The 21,240-nt window shown below is 37.5% G+C and overlaps 1 protein-coding gene across 7 annotated transcripts in view; it reads left to right on the top strand.

Annotated features, from left to right (window-relative positions):
- The window catches only part of ATF7IP (activating transcription factor 7 interacting protein), an 89,575-nt gene that overhangs the window by 40,430 nt on the left and 27,905 nt on the right, over window positions 1-21,240 (top strand). For 4 of the 7 annotated variants that reach the window (XM_017737786.1, XM_017737783.1, XM_017737784.1 and 1 more), the window contains 10 exons: window positions 1,932-2,983; window positions 5,981-6,067; window positions 8,099-8,244; window positions 9,381-9,518; window positions 10,641-10,706; window positions 11,234-11,307; window positions 11,830-11,918; window positions 13,226-13,864; window positions 15,344-15,411; window positions 16,862-21,200. In XM_017737786.1, coding sequence (XP_017593275.1) covers window positions 1,939-2,983; window positions 5,981-6,067; window positions 8,099-8,244; window positions 9,381-9,518; window positions 10,641-10,706; window positions 11,234-11,307; window positions 11,830-11,918; window positions 13,226-13,864; window positions 15,344-15,411; window positions 16,862-18,307 — 3,798 coding nt within the window. In that variant the 5' untranslated portion in view covers window positions 1,932-1,938 and the 3' untranslated portion in view covers window positions 18,308-21,200. Of the gene's footprint in view, window positions 1-1,931; window positions 2,984-5,980; window positions 6,068-8,098; window positions 8,245-9,380; window positions 9,519-10,640; window positions 10,707-11,233; window positions 11,308-11,829; window positions 11,919-13,225; window positions 13,865-15,343; window positions 15,412-16,861; window positions 21,201-21,240 lie in introns of those variants that run through there. The other 3 variants (XM_008636499.2, XM_017737788.1, XM_017737787.1) reach the window with 2 other exon arrangements.

Below are 21,240 nucleotides of genomic sequence, written 5' to 3'. Positions count from 1 at the left end.
TGCTACTTTTTATCCTCTCCCTCGTCCGGACTGCTGACAGCCACTGTGCCTGGAGGTTCAGCTCCCGTGGGCAGAGCTGAACTCCTGAGGAGCAGCTTTAAAGCCGAGAGCCTCCAGCTGCTCCCCACTCCTGTCGCATACCGCTGCAGCTAGCCTGGGCAGTGGTCAGTGGCAGTCATTGCGACATGTTACCAAAGCATGGCCAGACATAAAGAAAAAATTGGGAAAAACAGAGGATTGGAGTGATAAAGAATTAAGTGAATTGTTGAGGGAAGCTCAGAAAGTTTATGTTAGAAGGGATGATGAAAAACAGAAAAATAAGGCCAAGTTCATGGTGGCTACTGTAGACCAAGTACTGAAATGACAAACTAGGAATGAGGCTGGAAGAGGCAGAGGAGTGGCCAAGGGAAGCCTTCAGTATGATGTTAGGAGACCCCAGGGAGGAGGATGGGGGATGACCACCTCGCAGACAGGTCCCAAGAAATGTTTCTAGTGTGGAAAAGTGGGGCATTTTAAAAGAGAGTGCCCAGAACTACACAGAGAGGTTAAAACTTCCCAAATGATGGAATCAGGAGCTTATACACAAGATTGGGGGTGTCAGGGTCCTCTTTTTGGGGTCCAAATACCATGAAGAGCCCTTGAAAAATTTAAAAGTAGGACCCCAAGAAGAGGAATATGTGTTTATGGTTGATTCAGGAACTGAGAGATCAAGTTTAATTCAAATCCCCTGTGGGTGTGTGAAAGGGAGTGACCAAACTAGAATAATTGGAGTGAACAGGGAGGGATTTCATGCCCCTATAGAAGAACAAGTGAAAGTTTTAGGAAATGGTAAAGAAATAATACCTAGTTTTGTAATAATAACCAGAGGTTGGCACCAGCTTATTAGGGAGAGATCTACAAGTGCAATTGGGGATTGGGGTGATTCCAAAGGAGGATAGAAGGGTGGTAAAACTATTTAAATTGACTATGGAAGATTAGAGGGAAATAAATCCAGTGGTATGGGTGGCTAAAGATAAGAGAGGTGGGCTGAATTATCTCTCCCCTGGAAATAAAATTGAACGAAGGGAGCTAACCCGTCCATGTGAAACGGTATCCTTTATCTCTGGAAGGAAGAAGGGGATTACAAAATATAATTGAAGAACTTTTAAAGGATGGATTGTTAGAACCCTGCATGTCCCCTTATAATACCCCTATTTTACTTACCAGGAAACTAGATGGGACATACAGACTTGTTCAAGATTTGAGGGAATTAAATAAACTTGTTCAAGTACACCACCCCGGTAGTCCCTAATCCATGTACTTTACTAAGCAAGATACCCCATAATTACGTGTGGTTCATTGTAATTGACTTGAAAGATGCATTTTGGACATGTCGACTAGCAAAAAACAGCAGAGATATATTTGCCTTTGAATGGGAAGACCCCACTACTGGGAGAAAGCAACAGTTATGATGGACCTCTTTACCACGGGAATTTACAGAATCTCCAGATTTGTTTCAGCAAATTCTAGAACAGGTGGTTGAAGAGTCCCTATGTAATGGTATCTGAAAATAAGTTCATTTCTAACATACCTTTCTATGAGAAGAGAGGCTGCTGGCTCTTACCTTAGTGTAATATCTATTTTTAATAGAATACTACGAGACAAGTGGTCTAAAATGTGTAGTCGGAATATTACTGCATGATATTATAGTGTGATCTCTGTGAGCTTTGCAGAAATGTGTTTGTGCAGCATATAGAGAAACTTGGATTCACTTTTTGGGAGGTCAAATAAAATTTAAGTGTTGACAGGTGGGGTTTTTTTTTGTTTTGTCGGTAACATTTCAACTGGTTTACTTTAAAATGTGCTAAACATTAGTCTTTCTTAGTAGCAGTGTAATATGACAGTGATAAATTTTTACCTTCACAGTTCTTTCTGAATTTTTTTTTTTTAAGGGCTAAGATGGATAGCACAGAGGAACCTCAGAAAAAAGTCTTTAAAGCACGAAAAACAATGAGAGTAAGTGATCGGCAACAACTTGAAGCTGTCTATAAGGTTAAAGAGGAGCTGTTGAAGACAACTGAAGTGAAACTGTTAAATGGAAAACATGAGAATGGCGATTCTGATGTAAATTCCCTTTTAAGCAATACAGACTGTATGGAAGACAAGAAAGAAATTAATGGCATGGTTGAGTTGTGTGTTAACTCTGAGGAAAGAAGAACAGCTTCTGATGAAATTAGTGAGGCCAAAAGCCCTGAGAGTAGGGCAGGAAACATAGTCAATGACATAGAATCCAAACCTCTTATGCTGTCTTCAGAAAATGTTACTCCTGAGCAAGCTAAAGATACTGACACTGCAGTAAATCGCGAGGCTGAAAATGGAGTGATTGGTAGCAATAAAGATAACTTCCATGAAGAAAATAGTAGAAAAGATCATTTGGACCAAAGAAAGAATGATATACCATTGGAAGGTGAAAGTAAATCAGTCTGTAATATTAGTGAGTCTTCTGAAGCAAAGGGGGAAGTGAATGATTTAACTGTTAATTCCAGTTCATCTGGTGAGGAGAAGAGGACTGAAGAGGTAACTGTTGAAGAGGCTGTTGGAGAAGCAGCCATCTCTAGCAGTATGGAAGCTGACCAGGAAAAACAAGAAGGCAGTGCAGGACTTTCAGAAACCACTGTTCCGAAGACAATAGATGAGCCAGGTGAAACTATCTTGGACAATACTGACTGTATGGAAACAGATGAAATTATTCCAATTTTGGAAAAACTAGCCCCTGCTGAAGATGATCTGAGCTGTTTTTCTAAAAGTTCTCTGCTTCCAGTGGATGACACAGTCCCAGATTTAGAAGAGAAAATAGACAACTGTTTGGGTTCACCATCCAAACAGGAAAGCAATGAAAGTCTGCCAAAAGAGGCTTTCTTAGTGCTGTCTGATGAAGAGGATCCCTGTGATGAGAAGGAGGAACATGTTGAAGGAATACTACCAAACAAGCCAAGTCTTCCAGGTAAGAATTTTCTAAATTGCTAGTTTCCATTGAAATTTGGGATTTTGTTCATTTCTTAGTGACACGCTTGTGGCATGTTTCTAAATCAAAAAGACAGTCTTACCCACCAGTAATGTTATGTAGCCTTAGTTTTCAATGCTGGTACTTGAGGCCCAGGAAAAAAAGATATTAGCACCAAAAAATGGTCATCTTTGAGATTTGAGTTGTTTTGATTTCTTTGTTTAGGGTTTTGGTTTTGTGGGTTTTTTTGTTGTTTTCTTGTTGGTTTGATTTGGGGATTTTTTTCATACTCTGCAAATTTGGGTGCAAACTTGGGTGAGGTAGTGGGTGGAAAAAGAGGAAAGATGAGTAATTGTCAGAGAGGGAACAGAAAGATTTGTGAGAAGAGAAATGCATTCATTTACTGCTCTCAAGAGGAAGAAAGGATTTCAGCTTTCTTCAACATGCAAATAAATGATAAGGAAAACATGCGTGTAATCCAGATGTGCCACAACTCCTCTTTTACCTTTTTTCCCCCCCGAAAGACAGTATTGAAAAAGTTTAATGAAAAATGCATGTCACTTATTGTTTTCATATCATGTAGCTTTCATTCATTTAACTCAGTGGTTTTTATCTAAGTTTTCTTCGATGACTATATCAACTGATTGATGCTTTTAAATGTTAAGTGTGGGATCTCTTCATGTAGTTAGCAGAACATTTTTCTAAATTAAACTGAATGAATGTCCTCTATAGTTTACTATTTCATACAGCTTTGTAAGCTTTTTTTCTTTTTGACAATGGGCAGTCATTGTTATACTATTGCACTTCTGAAAATAAAACAGATTAATAATTCACAGAAAAGTTGACACTGTTCTTTTATCTGTAATTAAGAAAGATGATGTTTCAAATTATCTTGGGGTTGGAGTTTTTTTGTTGGTTTTTCTTCTTCTCCCTCTTCTCCCTCCATCCCCTCCATTGTTTAGCTTTTATTAAATGATTACCATAATAACCCAAGTGTGTTTAAATATGATTGACTGGGTAGAAATTTCATAGCTTAAACAAGATTCAGATTTTTTTAGTCTCTGGGAAGTTAGTAACCGCAGTTTCTTGAATCTTATTTTACTGATGGTGAGACTGGCATTCTGAGTCTTCAGTTTCTGAAACAGCTAGAGAAACAGAGATAAGACCCAGCTTTGCAGCCCTGTTTTAGACTCCTTCTTTCCTAATATTTACCTTTAAATTTAAGCTAGTTAAACAGAGATAAGGTAAGTTCCATTCGTTTCTGCTAAGGATCTTACTTAGGTGTTACCTGTTGTCAATGAGACTGAAAAAGTGATACCATTATTGTGCACTGTTGATACCATTGTGTGTTCCATTGTTCTGGAAGACTTAAAGTCTTCCAGAAACTATTGGAGGTGGGGAAAGCAGGGGGAAAGAAGGTTGTGTGTCAAAAATGTAGTGTGTTAGGAGTCTCTTTTATGAAACGAACATTACAAATAAATTGATTGTCTTTGTTCTCACTGCATTTTAAGCGTTCTCTCATAGAAGACATTAGGTTTACTTTTTTCATCCTTACACAATGAGAAAACACTCTGGGGTCACAGAGGAGTTTGCTATGGAGGAAAAAGACTGAAGTGAATATTAAATACTGGACTACAGTTTGCAGAAGTTTAAAATTAATATATCCAGCAATACTTTTTCAGATTTTTCACTTTGGTGACAAGACAAATTATTTTGACTAGTTGTTTTATTTATTGGCTAATAACAGTTTATGACTTTTACAGTTGTGTGGCAGTAACTGAGACCGTTCATGAAACGAAAATTGGTCATTGTGATGTTCTGTCCTTAACCAGCAACAAAGATAATAGCAGAGAGGTTGCATAGGGAGGAAACAGTTGTATGAGAAAACAGGTAGAGTTACCTTATAAAGAGTAATTTTGGAAAGAATCTGTGAAAATTAAAACTGTGGAGACCATACAGAGATCATTTCAAGATGCTGTGTTGGAGAAACAGGTGCAAACTGCTCAGTTAAGAAGTACGATTTCCAAAAGTTCAGATGAAAACCAGCATGGCTAAACAACAGTGAAAGAATGGTATCAGAAGACTTTATTCAAATGGACAGATTAATAGAATGTCTTTTCCAAATGGAATATGAAATATGATAGCTATGTGGTCATAGATTTTTGTAATGAAAGGTCATACATCAGAATACCCTGGAGCTTTTTGTGTAAGCAAACAAGCACATGACAAGGAAGCACAGAAACACATAATGGAAGCTTGTTTCATACACATATGTATGAAACACATAATGGAAGTTCGTGGAATATACAATAAAATTTTTCAGGAAGTGCTACCATTTTTATCTGTGTGTTTGGGGCTTCAGGTTTTTGTCTATTTAAGCATTTCCTAAACAGTATAATTTTAAATGACTAGTCCTAAATTGTGATACTTTGTATTACCAAGAAACTTCAAATTAAAATTCATATTTGCTAACCTAAGAAGAATCTAGGCCTTTTCTACCATTAAGATTATGGTTGAATTTGCCAATTGTAAATAGAGAAACATACTAGTATTTTGTTACTGAAATTTTTATATTTTTATATAAAATTTATATTTTATATATTAATTCTTATAGGGAGAATTTATACTTTCTCCCTAAGTGGAAAAATAAGCTAAAATAATTTGTTGAGAACTTTAGCTACATTAAAAATACATCATTTTGTTTCAGAGGTAACTGAAACATGTTACCCTTGTAATTACAGTTCAATTATTCTGATTTAAATGCTAAGCAAATTCAGAAGTGAGTCTTAATGTGTTGCATGATAGTTCAAATTTTCATTTTCAGGGTATCCCCTTATTTCTTTCATATCTGCATTCCCTTTTGTCATACTTATGTCTCTTGCCCTCCCTGACATGTTTTTTCATAAGTTTTCTAAATTCATTAGTCAAAATAGGACTGTTACGAGACTTTTGTAGGTCTGAGTAAGTGTCACATGGATTTTTTTCTTCTGTTTATAGAAGAGGTGGAGGGGGAGAGAAGAAAGGAGTGTGAAGATAAAGAAGGAGAAGAGGCCCACAAAGAAGAGGAGAAACAAATAGAGAAAAGTATGTAATGTTAAAACCATTATGTTTCACTGGGTGGTATGTTAGAAGCACAGAATCATTAGGTTTGGAAGGGACCTTTGATGATTATGTAGTCCAATGCCACTGTTAAAAACCAGGTCAACTAGAGACCAGTTTGCTCAGAACCATGTCTTGACAAGTTTTGAGTATTTCCACAGATGAAGATTCCACAAATTTCCAGTTTTGTGATTGCAGTGTTTGACCACCCTCACAGTAAAAAAGTTTTTATATGTTTGAGTGGAAATGCCTGTATTTCAATTTACATCCATTTCTCTTGTCCTGTCAGTGCTACTCACTAAGAGTCTTGCTCTATCTGTTCGTCTCTACCTGTCTGGGTAATTTACACACATGATAAAATCTCCCCTAATGGCCTTCTCCAGTTGAACAATTCCAGCTCTTGATGAATCATGCAGTCTCTAAAACATCTTGGTGACTCTACTCTGTACTCTCTCCAGTATGCTCACATATTTTTTGTATTTAGAAACCCAGAACTGGTCAAAAGACTCAAGGTTCAGGCTCACATTCCCTGGTTAGAGGGGAGTAAGTACCTCCCTCAGCTTGCTGTCAGTACTCATTCTCAGGCAACCAAGAATGTTGTTGGCCTTCTTTGCCGACAGGGCACATTGATGGCCCATGTTCAACTTCATGTACATGAAGGCCACCAGGGCTTTTTCTGCAAAGCTGTTTTCCAGCCAGTGAGTTCCCAGCCTGTACTAGTACATGGTTTTATTGCTACCCAAGTGTAGTACTTGGGCATTTCCTTTTTTTGTACTTCATGAGGTTCTTGTTTGCCCATTTCTCCAATTTGTCAGTGTGACCCCAAATGGCAGCATAACCGCTTAGGAGTGTACAGGTCGCTCCTTCTAGTTTTGTATCACCTGCAAGTTGCTGCCTGTATCATCTTACCCCATTATCTAGGTCATGAATGAAGATGTAGTGTTGGTACCATTAGCATCTGCTGGTGTACATTACTGAGCTCCAGCTGGACAATGTGTCAATAGTCACAGCTCCTGGAGCCCAACAGTTGAGCCTGTCCAATTATCTAGGCCATACATCAGGACTTAGGGATGTTTTGGGTGTCAGAAGCTTTACTAAAGATGCTCTTCTCTCATCCACCAAGACAGTGGTCTCACTGTAGAAGGCTATCAGGCTGATGATGCATGATTTCCCCTTGATAAATCCATTCTACTCCCCATCACCACCTTCTTAATAGGCTTGGAGTGGATTTCTATCCAGACTTACTTGCTCCATCACGTTCCCAGGGATTGAGGTAAGGCTGATAATCCTGTAGTTCCCTGGGTCCTTGTTAAATAATCTGAGGATTATTTAAAAGCAGATGTCCCTTTTGTCCTCAAGAACCTGCTGGACACATTGCCAGAAGCTGGAGGAGTGAATGAGGTCTCTGGTTTTTTTGTGCTTCATGACTGTGATGAAAATTACTTTTATAATCTAGTTCTGTTTTGAGCCTGTTCTTTTGTTAGATTTTTACTTTCCTTCTTACCCAAGAAGTAAGAAAAAAGTTTGAATGTTTTTTCAGTCAGGTGTTGGAGGTACAAGTTAAAACTTCATTGCAGGTAAATACAGTTAATTGTTGGCACAGTTAAATAAGATGTAGTTTTATTTGGCTGGAATTCTAAGAAGCGGATTTGTTTTTCAGAAGAAGGTTTTGGTTTGCTTCTCAGAAGCCATGTTTCATTATAGGATGGTGCTGATAGGAGCAGGAAGAACTGGAGGGAAGTTCCAGAGAGGGCAATGGCGGTAGTAGAACCATTTTGCATTTGGGGAAATCATAGGGTGAATCACAAAGCAGAACTCACTGATAGGGCAGTAATGTACAGATACAAAAGGACAGGTTTTGTCCTGTGATGTCATCAAGCATGTTTTTCCAAAGGCATTCTTACTGGTTTAGAATGAAAAAGCTTAAACTGAGAACAACTTCATAGTAATCATGGCATTCTGAAGATACCTGTTTTTTAAGGAGCTCCTCATGAGCAGTTGTATCTATTGTTCCAGGTGAAGCATCAAAGAGAAAGCGTTCCAAATCTGACGACATGGACAATGTTCATTCTAAACATCGTCGGTACATGGGAGAAGATTATGAAGCAGAACTCCAAGTAAAAATTACAGCCAGAAAGGATGTTGACCAAAAATTACAAAAGGTAGAAGAGAAGTGCAGAGCAAAGAACATAGACACACACCTGTCACTTGGGTTACCATCTTTGAATTATCTGTCCTTCCCCACACACTCTGTGTCCCCAGACACTTTCTCTTTTTTGTAGTTGAATATTGGATGTAATTCAAATAACAAAGGTGCTTAATTCATATAAAGTACTGCACAGCCCTCCTTTAAGAAGAGACCAAATACCATTTGAAAACTATGCTGCAGGAGTTATATTTTAAATGTATAAAATACTTGAAGTCTCATGTGACTCTAGACTGAAAATGAGTTATTTCACCATGGTGAAGTTTATACGTGATGCACTTCATTGTGTGCCTAGATTAAAAGAAAGGCTGTTTCCAAACAAGAGTATAATCAACGTGGCATTTTGCAGATTTTTGTAGAGCTGTTAATAGCCTGACTGCACGATTGCTGTATACGGAACCTATGGTCTTGAAGAAAAGAAAATCGTGCTGTTCTTCCATTAGTTAATTAGCATATGTTGTAACTTCATTAATTTAGGATGGGAAAAACTAAACCACATTTGTAGCTTATTTATTTTTGTTTCTTAAGAAAACATTTTGCACTGCAATAGGTATAGAAGGGAGCAAAACATGAAATAATAACTTTATCAAGTAAACTTTGTGAAAACCAGTCTTCTTTTATTTTTAGCTTCTGCAAGAAAGGCAACAGTGCATTTTTGCTGGGGAAAATACATCTCAGAAAAAAGTTTTTGTTGAATGTCCTTAGTTTCTATTCTTTGAATGCCAATGTCCCTCTCAGAAATAGAAAAGAAGAGCAATTAATTTGTGTAAACACTGCAGTTTAAGAAAATATCTTCTGTTGTTAAGGTTCTTTTTATATATAGCAAGGTTTTATACACTTATCATACTGCAGGGAAATGAATTTGTTGAATTAATGGCAAACCGTTTGTATTTTCCAAAATTATGTCACACTTAGCTGTGCATCCACATGCTTATTGCTGACTGTAGATTTATTTGATTGACAGGGCACAAGAGTTGTCATTGTTCTATTTATAGCAGGATATTTAAGAGTTGGTAATATTTTTATAGATGGTCTCCCAAATTTTGGGATTGCATTGTTGGGGTTTTTTTTTTTAATATAACAATTTTGCAGATTATCCAGAGACTTTTAGAAGAAAAGCTTACCGCTTTGCAGTGTGCAGTATTTGACAAGACTCTGGCAGACTTGAAAACTCGAATGGAGAAAGTAGAATGCAACAAGAGGCATAAAACAGTGCTTACTGAAATGCAGGTGAGTGTTTGTGTGTTCAGCTGCATACTAGGGTCGAATTCAAAAATAACTTCCTCAATATTTAGTAGTAAGGTTCCTATAGTTGCCAGTAGGGAAACCATTTTGACTCCGCAAGGGGAGGAGGCCCTCGGGGGAGCAGCAAACACTAATGTTCCTTTTGAATTGTAAAACTGTGTTTTCCTACTCAGAAGGAGGGAAGCAACCAATTAATCATACAGAAACCCCAAAGTGGATCTTCCTTTTGGCGAACTGATTCATTAGCTGTTAGTGGACTGTTTTTCCACTCTTCTGTTCCACTTAGACATTTTTCCAAAAAATGCTAAATATGAAAATATCTATGGTCTTTATGAAGCTGGAAATTTGCTTAAAAATGGGAACATGTAGAAAGGAGAGGACAGTAGCACTGGACTTTGAATATTCTGCATCACATGTTGTTTCCCCAGAAAATAAATAGTTGATGTGTTCTAGCAAGGAAGCAAATAGCTAGTGTTGAATGCAGCATGCTTTCCTGCATTCTTTATAGAACATATGTACATAGTGGTAACATGAGGAACATCACAAAATTCAAAGAATTTTGTACTGACAAAACAATTAAAAGCTTATGTCATAACAAATTCAAACAATAAGGCCATTTTACTTTTTGCATTAAAAGAAATACACAGTTTGCCAGATGTGTTCCCAAGATACAACTCTTTCCTCTTGTTGCCAAGACATTTTATGTAGACTTTTTAAGTGCTTTCTAAGATGCTTTCAATATGCTTGTTTACCAGTATCTTTAGCCATCAACTAGAGTGTCAAATTAATAACATCATATAAGGCTTTCATTGATGTAGTTTTGTGTGAACATGCAAGATGGATTCAGTTTGTGCAGTTGTGAATAGGAAGGAAAATAATTTAACTTGTCTCTAACATACCTCGATTGTGATGCATACATTTGTCCTTCTGCTATAATATAGTTGAAAATAATATATGGTTGTACTGTATTTCAAGGAAGAATAATTTCCCTGATATGAAAATAGCATTTGATGTCTTAGTTATATGTCTTTCAGTTTGTAAAATTTCTGTGATGGTTCTTAGGGGAATATTTATGGTTTTGTTTGTTTTCATCTTCTTCCTGTTTAGGCTAAAATTGCGAGATTGACAAAGCGGGTTGGAGCAGCCAAGGAGGACTTGAAGAAGAGACAGGAAGTAAGAACTAGATCTGTTGGGGTTTGGGTTTTTTTCCTGAGTTAGCCTAAGCCTTGTATTGGAAAATAAAGAAAATTTATATGCAGAAAGATGTGACTTGTTTATTCAATGGCATTAACAAACCAGGCTTGTCTGGTTTGGTTAAAGAAGTCTTAACATCTGTTATGTAATTCTGATTTGTAGAGAAGCTTCTTTAGCCATTATTAGTGTGAAAACACCTTAAACTGTATGTAACTGAGTCTAATTTACTTCAGTAGGAAGAGTACAGTGTAAATAAAACTGAATTCCACTACCTTGATTCTGAGGGGGGAGAGGAGGAAGAGGAGAGAGAGGCTGTAGGAGAGGGAGGCAGTAGGACCAAGGAGATTTTGGATAGTTGTAAAATATGTCAAATTCTTCTGCAATGTTGGCTTCAGAAAATGAATCTCTCACACAGCAGTGAATGGATATGAAATAGAATGAAAGCATAAGTTTGCAAGCTGACTTAGAGTTGTTTTGTTATGGCCTCTCTCTCTCATTCTGTGTAGAACGTGGCAAATGCCCCTGCATCTCCAGGGAAAGCAGCAGCCGACACTGCAAACGTAAACAACGCCACGTATCGGTAAGCAAAGCACACCACTGTGACTGTGTTAAAATTTGCAATAGGACACTTCAGATACCTAATGTCATTGATAATTTCTGTAGTTCCTTTTTTTTTAAATTAAAGTGTTCTTCCTTTTCCTTCATTGCTCTTCACTCATAAAATTTCATTTGCTTTCACAGAAGTCATAAATTGACAGAATCGAATCCATGCTTGGGTAAATTTAGAGGTTGTTTAGTATCAGTTTCAGTGTTTAAAAAATTATGGATAAAAGTGGAAGTTTAATTTCAAGACCATGAAAATTCTCATGGTGCAAGGCAAACTTGGTGCAAGCACTTGAAAATTCATAAATAATTCCGTGCTTTTCTTTAGTGGGGGAATACCCAAAGTTAATTTCCTGAGAAGCAAAAAATGGGTTTAGAAAAGAAAATCTCAAAGAAAAGAACAGCTCTAAAATTAGGGATTTTTTCACCATTGTACTGTTCATAAATTGACCTTTTGTGGCTTATCGAGAGAAATGCCAACTGAAACTTCATTCCTTAGAAATGCTGGCACAGTGAGGCAAATGCTGGAGTCAAAGAGGAATGTAGGAGAGAGCACACCAGCAACTTTTCAAGCCCCTGTGAATCCAGGTAAGAAACTCCCTATGGACTATGAACACATTTCTTAAGAGTTTTATTACTTTCCAGTGAAGAAGTAACTAACTAAACAGAGCAAAACCGATTTTATTCCTCTTTTCTGACATGAAAAATCATTATTTTTAGCTCTCTGGCACATTCCCAGTTTGTATTTGTGTAGTGTGCTTACCAGGTATGGGAAAAAATGTGTTGATTTGGCCAAGCAGAACTTGTGGTAAATTAGATGCTTCAGGAGACTGCATACTGAGTACGGCAGGAAAACTGGCTGCCAAGAACTGAAACACATGGCTCGGGCCCCCTATTGTACTTGATCATAATAGAATGCTGACAATATCCTTCCTTCTACCTAATGACTGCAGAAATTGAGTGGGAAACTAAAGAGCAATTATAAACCCTGTTTCTTAAAGGAGTCATGTTGAAAAATGGAATTTCTAGATTAAAATTTTATAAGGAATATAGATTCAAACTCACCATTAATTATATTCATTATAGTCTCACTGTCCTTGGTTGTAAAAATAGTTTGTTTAATATTGAATGCTGGATCTTTCCCACAGGATTATCTCATAATTTGCATGTAGTGGCTTTCAGTAGTGTATTTTGCTCCTGATCTCTAGAATTAATCCTGAAATTTTGTTGCATAAAAGTGAATATGTTCTCTGACACATTAATATTTGGTTTTGGTAGAACCCTCTGGATGCAAGGTCCTACCTAAACAAGGCAAGTTAGTCATTACTGGCATAGTTCTTCTTTTCTTGTGTTTTGTGAAGCACCAGTTGCTCTGCCATTTGTGTAATGGGTGTTTAAAATGCTGTATTTTGTGTTTTCAACAGTTAAATCCTGGGGCTTTCTTCAAGCCTGTGTCATAATTCTTTATATATCTTTTTTTCTGGTATTTCTTATAAACAGAAATGCAGTATTGACTGTATCTTTAACCAGGCCATTGAATATCAGTGTTCAACAGAAAAATTCTATCTATAGCATTTATTTGCAAAAAAAAAAAAAGTAATTATACACCACCTTTTTCGTGGAATCATAGAATGATTTGGGTTGGAAGGGACCTCTAAAGATCATCTATTCCAACCCTACTGCCATGGGCCAGGATCTCTTTCACAAGATTATGTTGCTCAAAGCCCTGTCCATCCTGACTTTGACACTTAAAATGATGGGGCATTCACAGCCTCTCTGGACAACCAGTTCTAGTGACTCACTGCCCTCATCATAAATTGCTTCCAGTTGTGTTGCAGTGAAACTTCCCACTTGATTCAAGTGCTTAATTTTTTTATTTATTTTTTTGTGTGTAGTGCCTGCTTCCAGTCTTGCTGCTTCTCCAGCAGTTGTCAGTGGACATCCTAAGCTTCAGACTCCAGTGTCCTCCACCAGCTCTTTGACAACAACAGTGCTTCCCACAGCTAACACGGCTACGGTTGTAGGCACTAACCAAGTGCCCACTGGCAGCACTCAGTCAGTGGCTGTCTCATTGCAGTCTTTGCCCGTAATCCTGCATGTACCTGTTGCGGTGTCATCCCAGACTCAGCTCCTGCAAGGCCACACAGGGACTTTGGTCTCTAACCAGCAGTCAGGCAACGTTGAATTTATATCTGTACAAAACTCGTCTACAGTTGGTAGCCTTACCAAAACTACAGTGTCTTTGGCATCAACTAACACGACTAAACCAAATAACATCCCACATGTGCCCAGTCCTGGTATTCAGAGGAACTCTACAGTCAGTGCTGGGTCAATAGGCACAACGTTGGCAGTACAGGCTGTTCCTACTACACATCCTGTTGCCCAGACCACAAGGACTTCTTTGCCCACAGTGGGTACTCCAGGACTTTATAATGCGACCGCCAGTCGAGCGCCCCTACAGATGAAGCTTCCCCTCTCTGCATTTAGTAGTACAGCTCCTACTGAACCACCCACTGTTGCAGCACCCAAGATTGGTAAGTTATGCTTGAATGTTGACACTGGGAAAGGAAGATAGTGGTCAGAGGGAAACACAAAACTGCACTCTGTGGAAAATTGTTTGTTAATGTGTTTTACAGAGATGGTTCTTCTAGGTTACGTTTCTGCTGAAATTTTCAAGATCAAAATCATCTCTATGATAGATCTGTTTCAGATGTTGTAAGCTTTGTTGTATTTGGAATTTGATTTATATAATTCCTAGCATGAAGTCAGAAACGCCTATTCTACCATTAAGAACTTGGTATTTATTTTTAATACAGCCTCTCAGAATAATATGAACTGCCTTTCTAAGCAAAGGCATACTGAAAGTATAATAGTAACTTAATTTTCACAACACTTAAAAATAAACAGAACAGGAGAAAAAAACAACTGAACACTAGTTCCAAAGGACTACACTTACAGTATTTAAATAAAGTCTCTAAATACAATAAATGTTCGAATAACAATATTTAGATTAATTATTTTAAAATACTTCTTTTCAATGGCCATGCCCTGATGGTTCTCTGCACTTTTGATTTTACATACCTTGAATTTTTTTTTCTAAGAGGTCTTCAAGATTTGTAAGTGAGTTGGAGTTACAGCAAGTTCCTCATTGGCACAATATAATGTTAGAAGGAACTCAAGCAGAGCTTGACATCAGAAGTAGTTTCATTTCATTTTCCTGTATCTACATTACCTGTGCTGAAATATGTGCTCCCTAGAGTTAGACATTTATGTTTTGTATTGATTCTTAGCTCTAAAGTAAATGGAAGTGATTTAAGACATCATAAAAAGGGTTGTGACTGATGAGAGACAGTGACAAATGGGAGGACCTATGTGTCCAAAGAATGTCTCATTTTATGCAGTTCCCATAGACTAACTTTATACCCCAGTAGTTTTCCCACCAGAATTAAAACACTGATTTGGGCCAACACTGTTGCGAATAAGCTCTGGTTAAAATGAAAAGGAATGAGAACAGAATTTGGATTTATATATTTACATCAAATATTAAAGCAACTTCTTCTTAAATTGCTAGTTTAATGTTTGGCTGAGCTAATAAAGGTAGTCAGTCTCCCTGTCTCAGTTATGTATTTTGCAGTCTGTTTAACCATCCATTTTTCAGTCAGGTTTTTTTTGTACAAAAATATTTACTAATTTTATTAATTTTCAGTTTAACAGCTTATATTTTTGCATACAGCGGGAGGAGAGGTTGGAGTTATACTTTGTCCTCAGGCAAGGAAATTGTTCATAAAACACTTTTAATACACTGTCAAACTTAAAAGGAAGGGAGCACATTAATCAGACTTGAATACTTGTAATTGAAAATTGGGGCTAAATGTAAAATATGTTATTATTTTGCATACATACTGAATGTTTAGTATCAAATAATTTTGAATATTGCCTTCAAATTTGTCTAGTGGGTAGCAATAATTAGTACTGATCAGATACTGCAAATGAACAATTTCTTGACCCCTCAGAAAACCAGACAAGCAGGCCACCAACAGATACTTCGGCAAACAAGCGACCTGCTGAGGGAACAACACAGGTAGGCTGTTGATTGTTTCTATATAAAATTCTAAAGTTACAATCCACAGGAGAAAAGTTCTTTACCTTTATTGCTTATAATGAAACAATTTTAGTTTCTTTTGTGCCATCCTTTCTAGTTTCTCTCAGTTTATATTTTTCTTCTTCTGATTCACTCTTATTTGGAGCATGAGCTTCTGATAATTTTTTCAGAAGTTTTCTGATGGGGTTTTTGTAGGTAGACGAGTTGGTAAATCAGGAGCAGACTAAAACTTGTCTGATACAACAGAGCAAGCATACAAAGAAAAGACTCCCCAATCTTTGTCTGAATGGCTTGAACTTAAAGTTACAAATATTTTATAAATTATTGCAGTGCTCTCATTTCCATACTAATTCAGAACTTAAAATTGGAATTCTAATGTTTGGTTGTCATATATCATGGGAGGGGAAAAAAAAAAGGAAAAGAAACCTTCTTCAGGAATAGCTACTTCATAATAAAGGATAACTTGCAGTACTTCTGGATTCCTTGTCTAAAATTTGTTGAACTTGCTTTGAAATTTCAAGTCTGAAATTAAGCTATTAAAATTCTTCATAAATAATTTTCTTTCTGTTTACAGATGTTTCACAAAGCACCTCATACTTAACTATTGCTCTTAACCAGAAGTCATTTTATTAAGGGGAATAAAATTAATTTCTTCCAGCCAACATTTCCAAATTCATTAGTGTCTCAAGGTACAGTTAATCTAAACTGTATTTCAAAGCAAGAAGAAATATACTGGACAATATTCTGGTTTTCACCTGTTGAAAGTAGTCTGGCAAAGGTAGCCAGTATTTTAGAGTACAAACTGTGCCTCACTCTTACCTTTCTATTAAGGCATTTCAAAAAGAAAAGTTGTTTGGAACCTCATTTTTCAAAGATACCTGTGGATTATAGCTATTAAAACTCTTGTCAGTACTTAATATGTAGGAAATCCAGTGCCATAATGGATGACAGTAGTACAGTTTTAAGATTTAATTTTCAGTATAAGATGCATATTCTGGAATTTTTCTTCAGTTAGAGCCTGAAACCTGGAAAAAATTTGGAAAGAGAGATTGTGTATGATAGTGGTATTTAGCAGTGGAAGGTGAACTAGGAGGAGGGAAATAAAAGGCATAGGTTGTTTTCTGGTTTTCAGTCTTCTGTTGTGTAGTGTATTTTCCAGGTTTGCTTTCTGTGAAATCAGTTAAAGCATGTGTAATGTCATGGTTAGAAAAGAAGGACCTGATGCATTTTAATTGGCTAGTGAGGTATGGAATTGACTTGCCATTCATTTGAAAAATCCAGTTAATGCCACCTGCTTTTTCTTACGTAAAATCCAGAATATTGTATATTACTCCACACTTCGCAGCTCTCAGATCAAAAAGTAGTTCGCTGTGTGCCGTATACCTGTGGCATGTTTGATGGTACAACTTTGATCAATTGTTTCAAAAAGCAGTTGAAACAGGAAGAGACTTCATCAGAAAATAAAGAAGCAGTAGAAGCAGCACAGACGAATTTTAACTTCCCTGAGGATGTCCTCTTTGGATTGGAGGAAGAGGAAGAGGATGCTAAGAGCATCAAAAACACCCACAAGCAGACTGGCTGGGCAGCTAACCTGTTAAAACAGTGGCTGGCCAAAAATGGCAAGGATCCTAGCTTTGAATTGGTTCCAGTAAGTGAACTCAATGATATCTTAAGAGAGTTTTATTACACTATAAGAAATCACGATGGAAATACCTACAGCGTGGCAAGCTACAAGTCAATGCGTGCTGGCTTAAACCGGCATCTCAAAATGCCACCTTATAATCGTCAGATTTGCTTAATGAAGGACAAAGAGTTTGCGAGTGCAAACATGGTGTTTGTGAGCGTGCTGAAGATGCTGCGCATGCAGGGGAAGGATGAGACTCACCACCATCCTCCTATAGCTGCCGAGGACTTGCGTAAGATTAAGCAATCTGGTGTGCTGGGTTTGCACAGTCCACTGGCACTCGTCAACAAGGTGTGGTTTGATTTGCAGTTGCATTTTGCCAAGCGAGGGAGGGAGATTCTAAGAGATCTGGCTCCAGATGCATTTGTTGTTGAGAAGGACAAGAATGGGCGTCGATATGCTATGTTTAGGTATCCTGGCAAAGGAAAAAATGGCGAAGATCCTCATAAAATGGGTAAAATGTATGATATGCCTGGGGACCCAAACTGTCCTGTTTTTTCCTTGGAACTTTATTTGTCCAAGTTGCCTCCAGAGCCCCCTGCCTTTTACCTGCACCCTCTAAAGCTAACGTCAGAGCAAATGCAAGAACAGCCTGTCTGGTACAAAAGAGAACCGATGGGTGTGAACTACCTGGGCACCATGATGCCCAGGATAAGTGTGGCAGCCAGGCTCTCTCAGCGGTACACCAATCATTCTCTCCGAACTACCACCATCCAGCTACTGTGTGAAGCAGGACTGGGGCCTAGAGAAATAATGACAGTGACAGGCCATCGCTCTGAGTCTGCTATTAGACACTACTGGGGATCTGCAGAGGTTCACTACAGGGCCTGGTCAGATATAATGGGAAATAATGCCCCCAGTTATCGATATAGCAGGATCCCAAATGAAGTGATAAAAGAATCAGTATCTGGCGCATCCACCTCTTCTGTGAAACATGTTGTTCTAGAACAAAACAAAATTTTATTCCCTGCAAAATCTGTGGTGCCACCTGGCACTAACTCTGTGGCTTTAGTCCCTGAGGGACACCCAGCTCTGAATTGCAGAAGCCCCATCCTGTTGAACCACAGTTCTTCCAAGGTGTTTCTCCCCAAGAGCATGACTGGTGGGAATCTAACTGCCGGTCCCCTTCAAGGCTGTTGTAACAAACCTGTCTTTATAAAGCGTGTGATAAAGCAAGAACCAATGACTTGATGCTTCTGTAATAGAATCAGTTTCAGATGAATTGCTAAAATGGAAAAATTATCAGATTTGGTTTTTTACTTGGTCTACTAAGGAAATTTCTTATGGTCTAGTTCAGCAAGAAGTATCCTGTTTGCACTCAAGATGTGAGCTATGGAGCAGAAACTTAAACAGAGCAGGGCTTGGAGTTTGTATGACTTTTTGTGGCAGCTGGGACTCTTTCAAGTGGCTGAGCAGAGCTATTTAAAAAACATTAAAGGGAGATACTGATTTCCACTTAGCTGAAGATATGCTTTCTTCACTAAGAGTGTGGCTTTTCTATTTTGTGAAGAGTGTTATTTATCATACCATTTTGTGCCTGCTGGCACTAATGTAGCATCTTAAAAATCAAATACTTGATTACTGAAGAGCACCAAGAAAGTAGAAGTTGAATGAAAATAGACACAGATGCACTACAAATATATACATACGTGTGAAAACACCTGGATTTGCTTAACCACTGTCACTCTCTGTTCAAATTATCAGACCTACCAGAGGACTGTGCCTTTATTTTATTTTTTTTAAAACATTCTTCTAAATTGATTTTCTCTGTGAGCTGCAGATTTGCAATGCAGGTCTTTTCCTATTTAATATTTTTGGCTTAGGATTCCAGTCATTCTGTTCTCCAAAGGCATTATTAATATGTGTGGTATTAAAATTGGGATCTCTCTGGTTGTGCATGAAATGGGGAAAACATTCTCAAAAGAGCTGAAAACAATTTCTTGCTTAAATGCCAGGTAATTAGAGTTTGAGTGTTGTCTCTGTGCCTAACTTGTGAGAGGCTTTTTTGTATTTCCTCTCACCAATCCCTTCACTGCATTTCACATCATCTTTGCGCTCTAGTCTTTGTCAGTGTAATATAAGTACATCCTGTTCTGCCCCACTGAATGCTGTCCAAATAATATTTTTGATTTTATCTTCTTCAGATTAGTAAACTGATCCTGTCATTATCTTTTCCATAGATTTTTACATGTTAGGAATTCTCAGCATAGTGGATGTGAATAATAATTTTCATCATAGATTCTGACAAGAGATCGTCCTGTAAATAAAAATAGAATACTGGTTATAGAATCACAAATTATGGTAGGCCCACTTTGGAAGAAGAAACAGTGTAGCATTTACAACTGTTTTCCATTATATTAACTGAGTGAAACAGACATTGCTTTGTCCTTTTCAAATGTGTGCACACATGCACTACATATTCATGGCTTATCACACAAAGGACTTCACTTGAAGTGTTGGTTTTGCTCAACAATGGACAAAATAGAGAAAAATCCCAGCAGAAATGACAAATTGACCATGATAAACTCTTAATTCTGTGGAGAACTTCCTTGCAGGGATAGGCTTTCAAATACTGAATGAGATTTATCACTCTGTTATAGTGTATACTCTATGTAGACACTGCTATAGTCTGTACAGAGAACTTGATGCCTGAAATGTTGGAGTTTTCATCTTTGCTTATAAGATTTACCTTTGCGGCTTTGTGTAGGTTATTCATACTTACTGCATCAATTTTCCAAAGTGTAAGACCAACACAGTGCTCCATTTTTTAATGGAACACGTTTGAAAGGTTTTAAAAGTTCTGTAGTGATCTTAAATTTACCTATGATTGAGATAGTTGATCTGATGTAATTGTTAATATAAAAATTACTTCTGCACAGTCCTACTTCCTTAGTAGGAGCATTAATTTATGATATCAATGACTAGAGGAAAGAAAGCATGGATCATTTTGTCAAGCCTAAAGTAAATCAATTAGAGATGGTAGAGAAAGTGATCCTTTCTAACAGCTAGAAGAAAAAGTAGAAAAACAAAGGGCAAACAGTTCTCAAATTATAGAAGAACTGTGCACTAACTTATTCTAGGATATTTTAGGGTAACACAGATTTCCAAATTTTTGGGATTCATAGAATTCGTAAGTCAGCAAAACTAAATTTAATCCAAACTTTCACCAGGATGGGTATGTATTACTATTGCCCCCCAAAAAATGTTTCCATCTTTGTCTTAGGTAGTTGCTTCTTCCAGCATACTGGCATTGAACATTTACCCTCCAGAAACAAGAAAAGTAGGTTGCCAGGAGATGATTCTGTGTTCCCTCTTGCTGCATACCATGATCATACTGACCACACGCCCTGCTCTGGTTCTAACTGCATCTGGGTGACTTAGTGCAACAGCAAATTGCTGGTGGCTTCCTTCTTCAACATAAATCTAGTTGGTGATTAAAACAGGAAGAGGGACTCTCTTGGCCAGTTTTGGCATGTCTCTAATTCTTTTTGATTATCATTTGGCTTCTAACTTGACTTCCGTTCTGTTGGCTTATAATTGGGTATTTCTGGATTCTCATTTGTTAAATTCTAATTCTGTTGGCACCAACTATACGGCGTCCTCTTACTACCTTCACTTTGAACCTGATTCTTCAGAACTACTGCCTGCAGTATAACTACTATACTGTAGTATAGTAGGTTTTGTATGGGAGAAGTTTTTTTAAATTAGAAAGTATTCCTCGTTTGGGCTGGAAGTATTGTTGCTTCACAAGACCCGGGATCATTGTTTACTAAGCTTTCTGGTAAAATTTGGATTAATTCTAGTTAGTAGAACATCTTTCTAACCTTCCAGAACTGAAAAATCTTTCTCCTGTTTCCCCTCCCACCTAAAGTGTTAAATGAATCTTTCCTACATGTATTTTATGTCTAGAAAAAACTGAAGTAAACCAAATGCATATTTTGCAGCTTTTGTATACTCAGTTTTGGCTGTGAGTACAGTAATGTGGAGAGCAAGGGGTAAAGTTTCTAGTCAGTGCTGTTCATGGCAGTACAAGTTATGCTGTGTGAACATAATGAATTCTATCAAAATGGACATGAATTGTACTCCTCAGTTGCAGTATCAACTCAAACAGCAGAATAACAGAG

This window comes from Corvus brachyrhynchos, unplaced genomic scaffold (genome assembly GCF_000691975.1).
Source record: "Corvus brachyrhynchos isolate BGI_N302 unplaced genomic scaffold, ASM69197v1 scaffold56, whole genome shotgun sequence".
Classification (NCBI taxonomy): domain Eukaryota; kingdom Metazoa; phylum Chordata; class Aves; order Passeriformes; family Corvidae; genus Corvus; species Corvus brachyrhynchos.
This window is presented reverse-complemented; position numbering and strand designations above follow the sequence as displayed.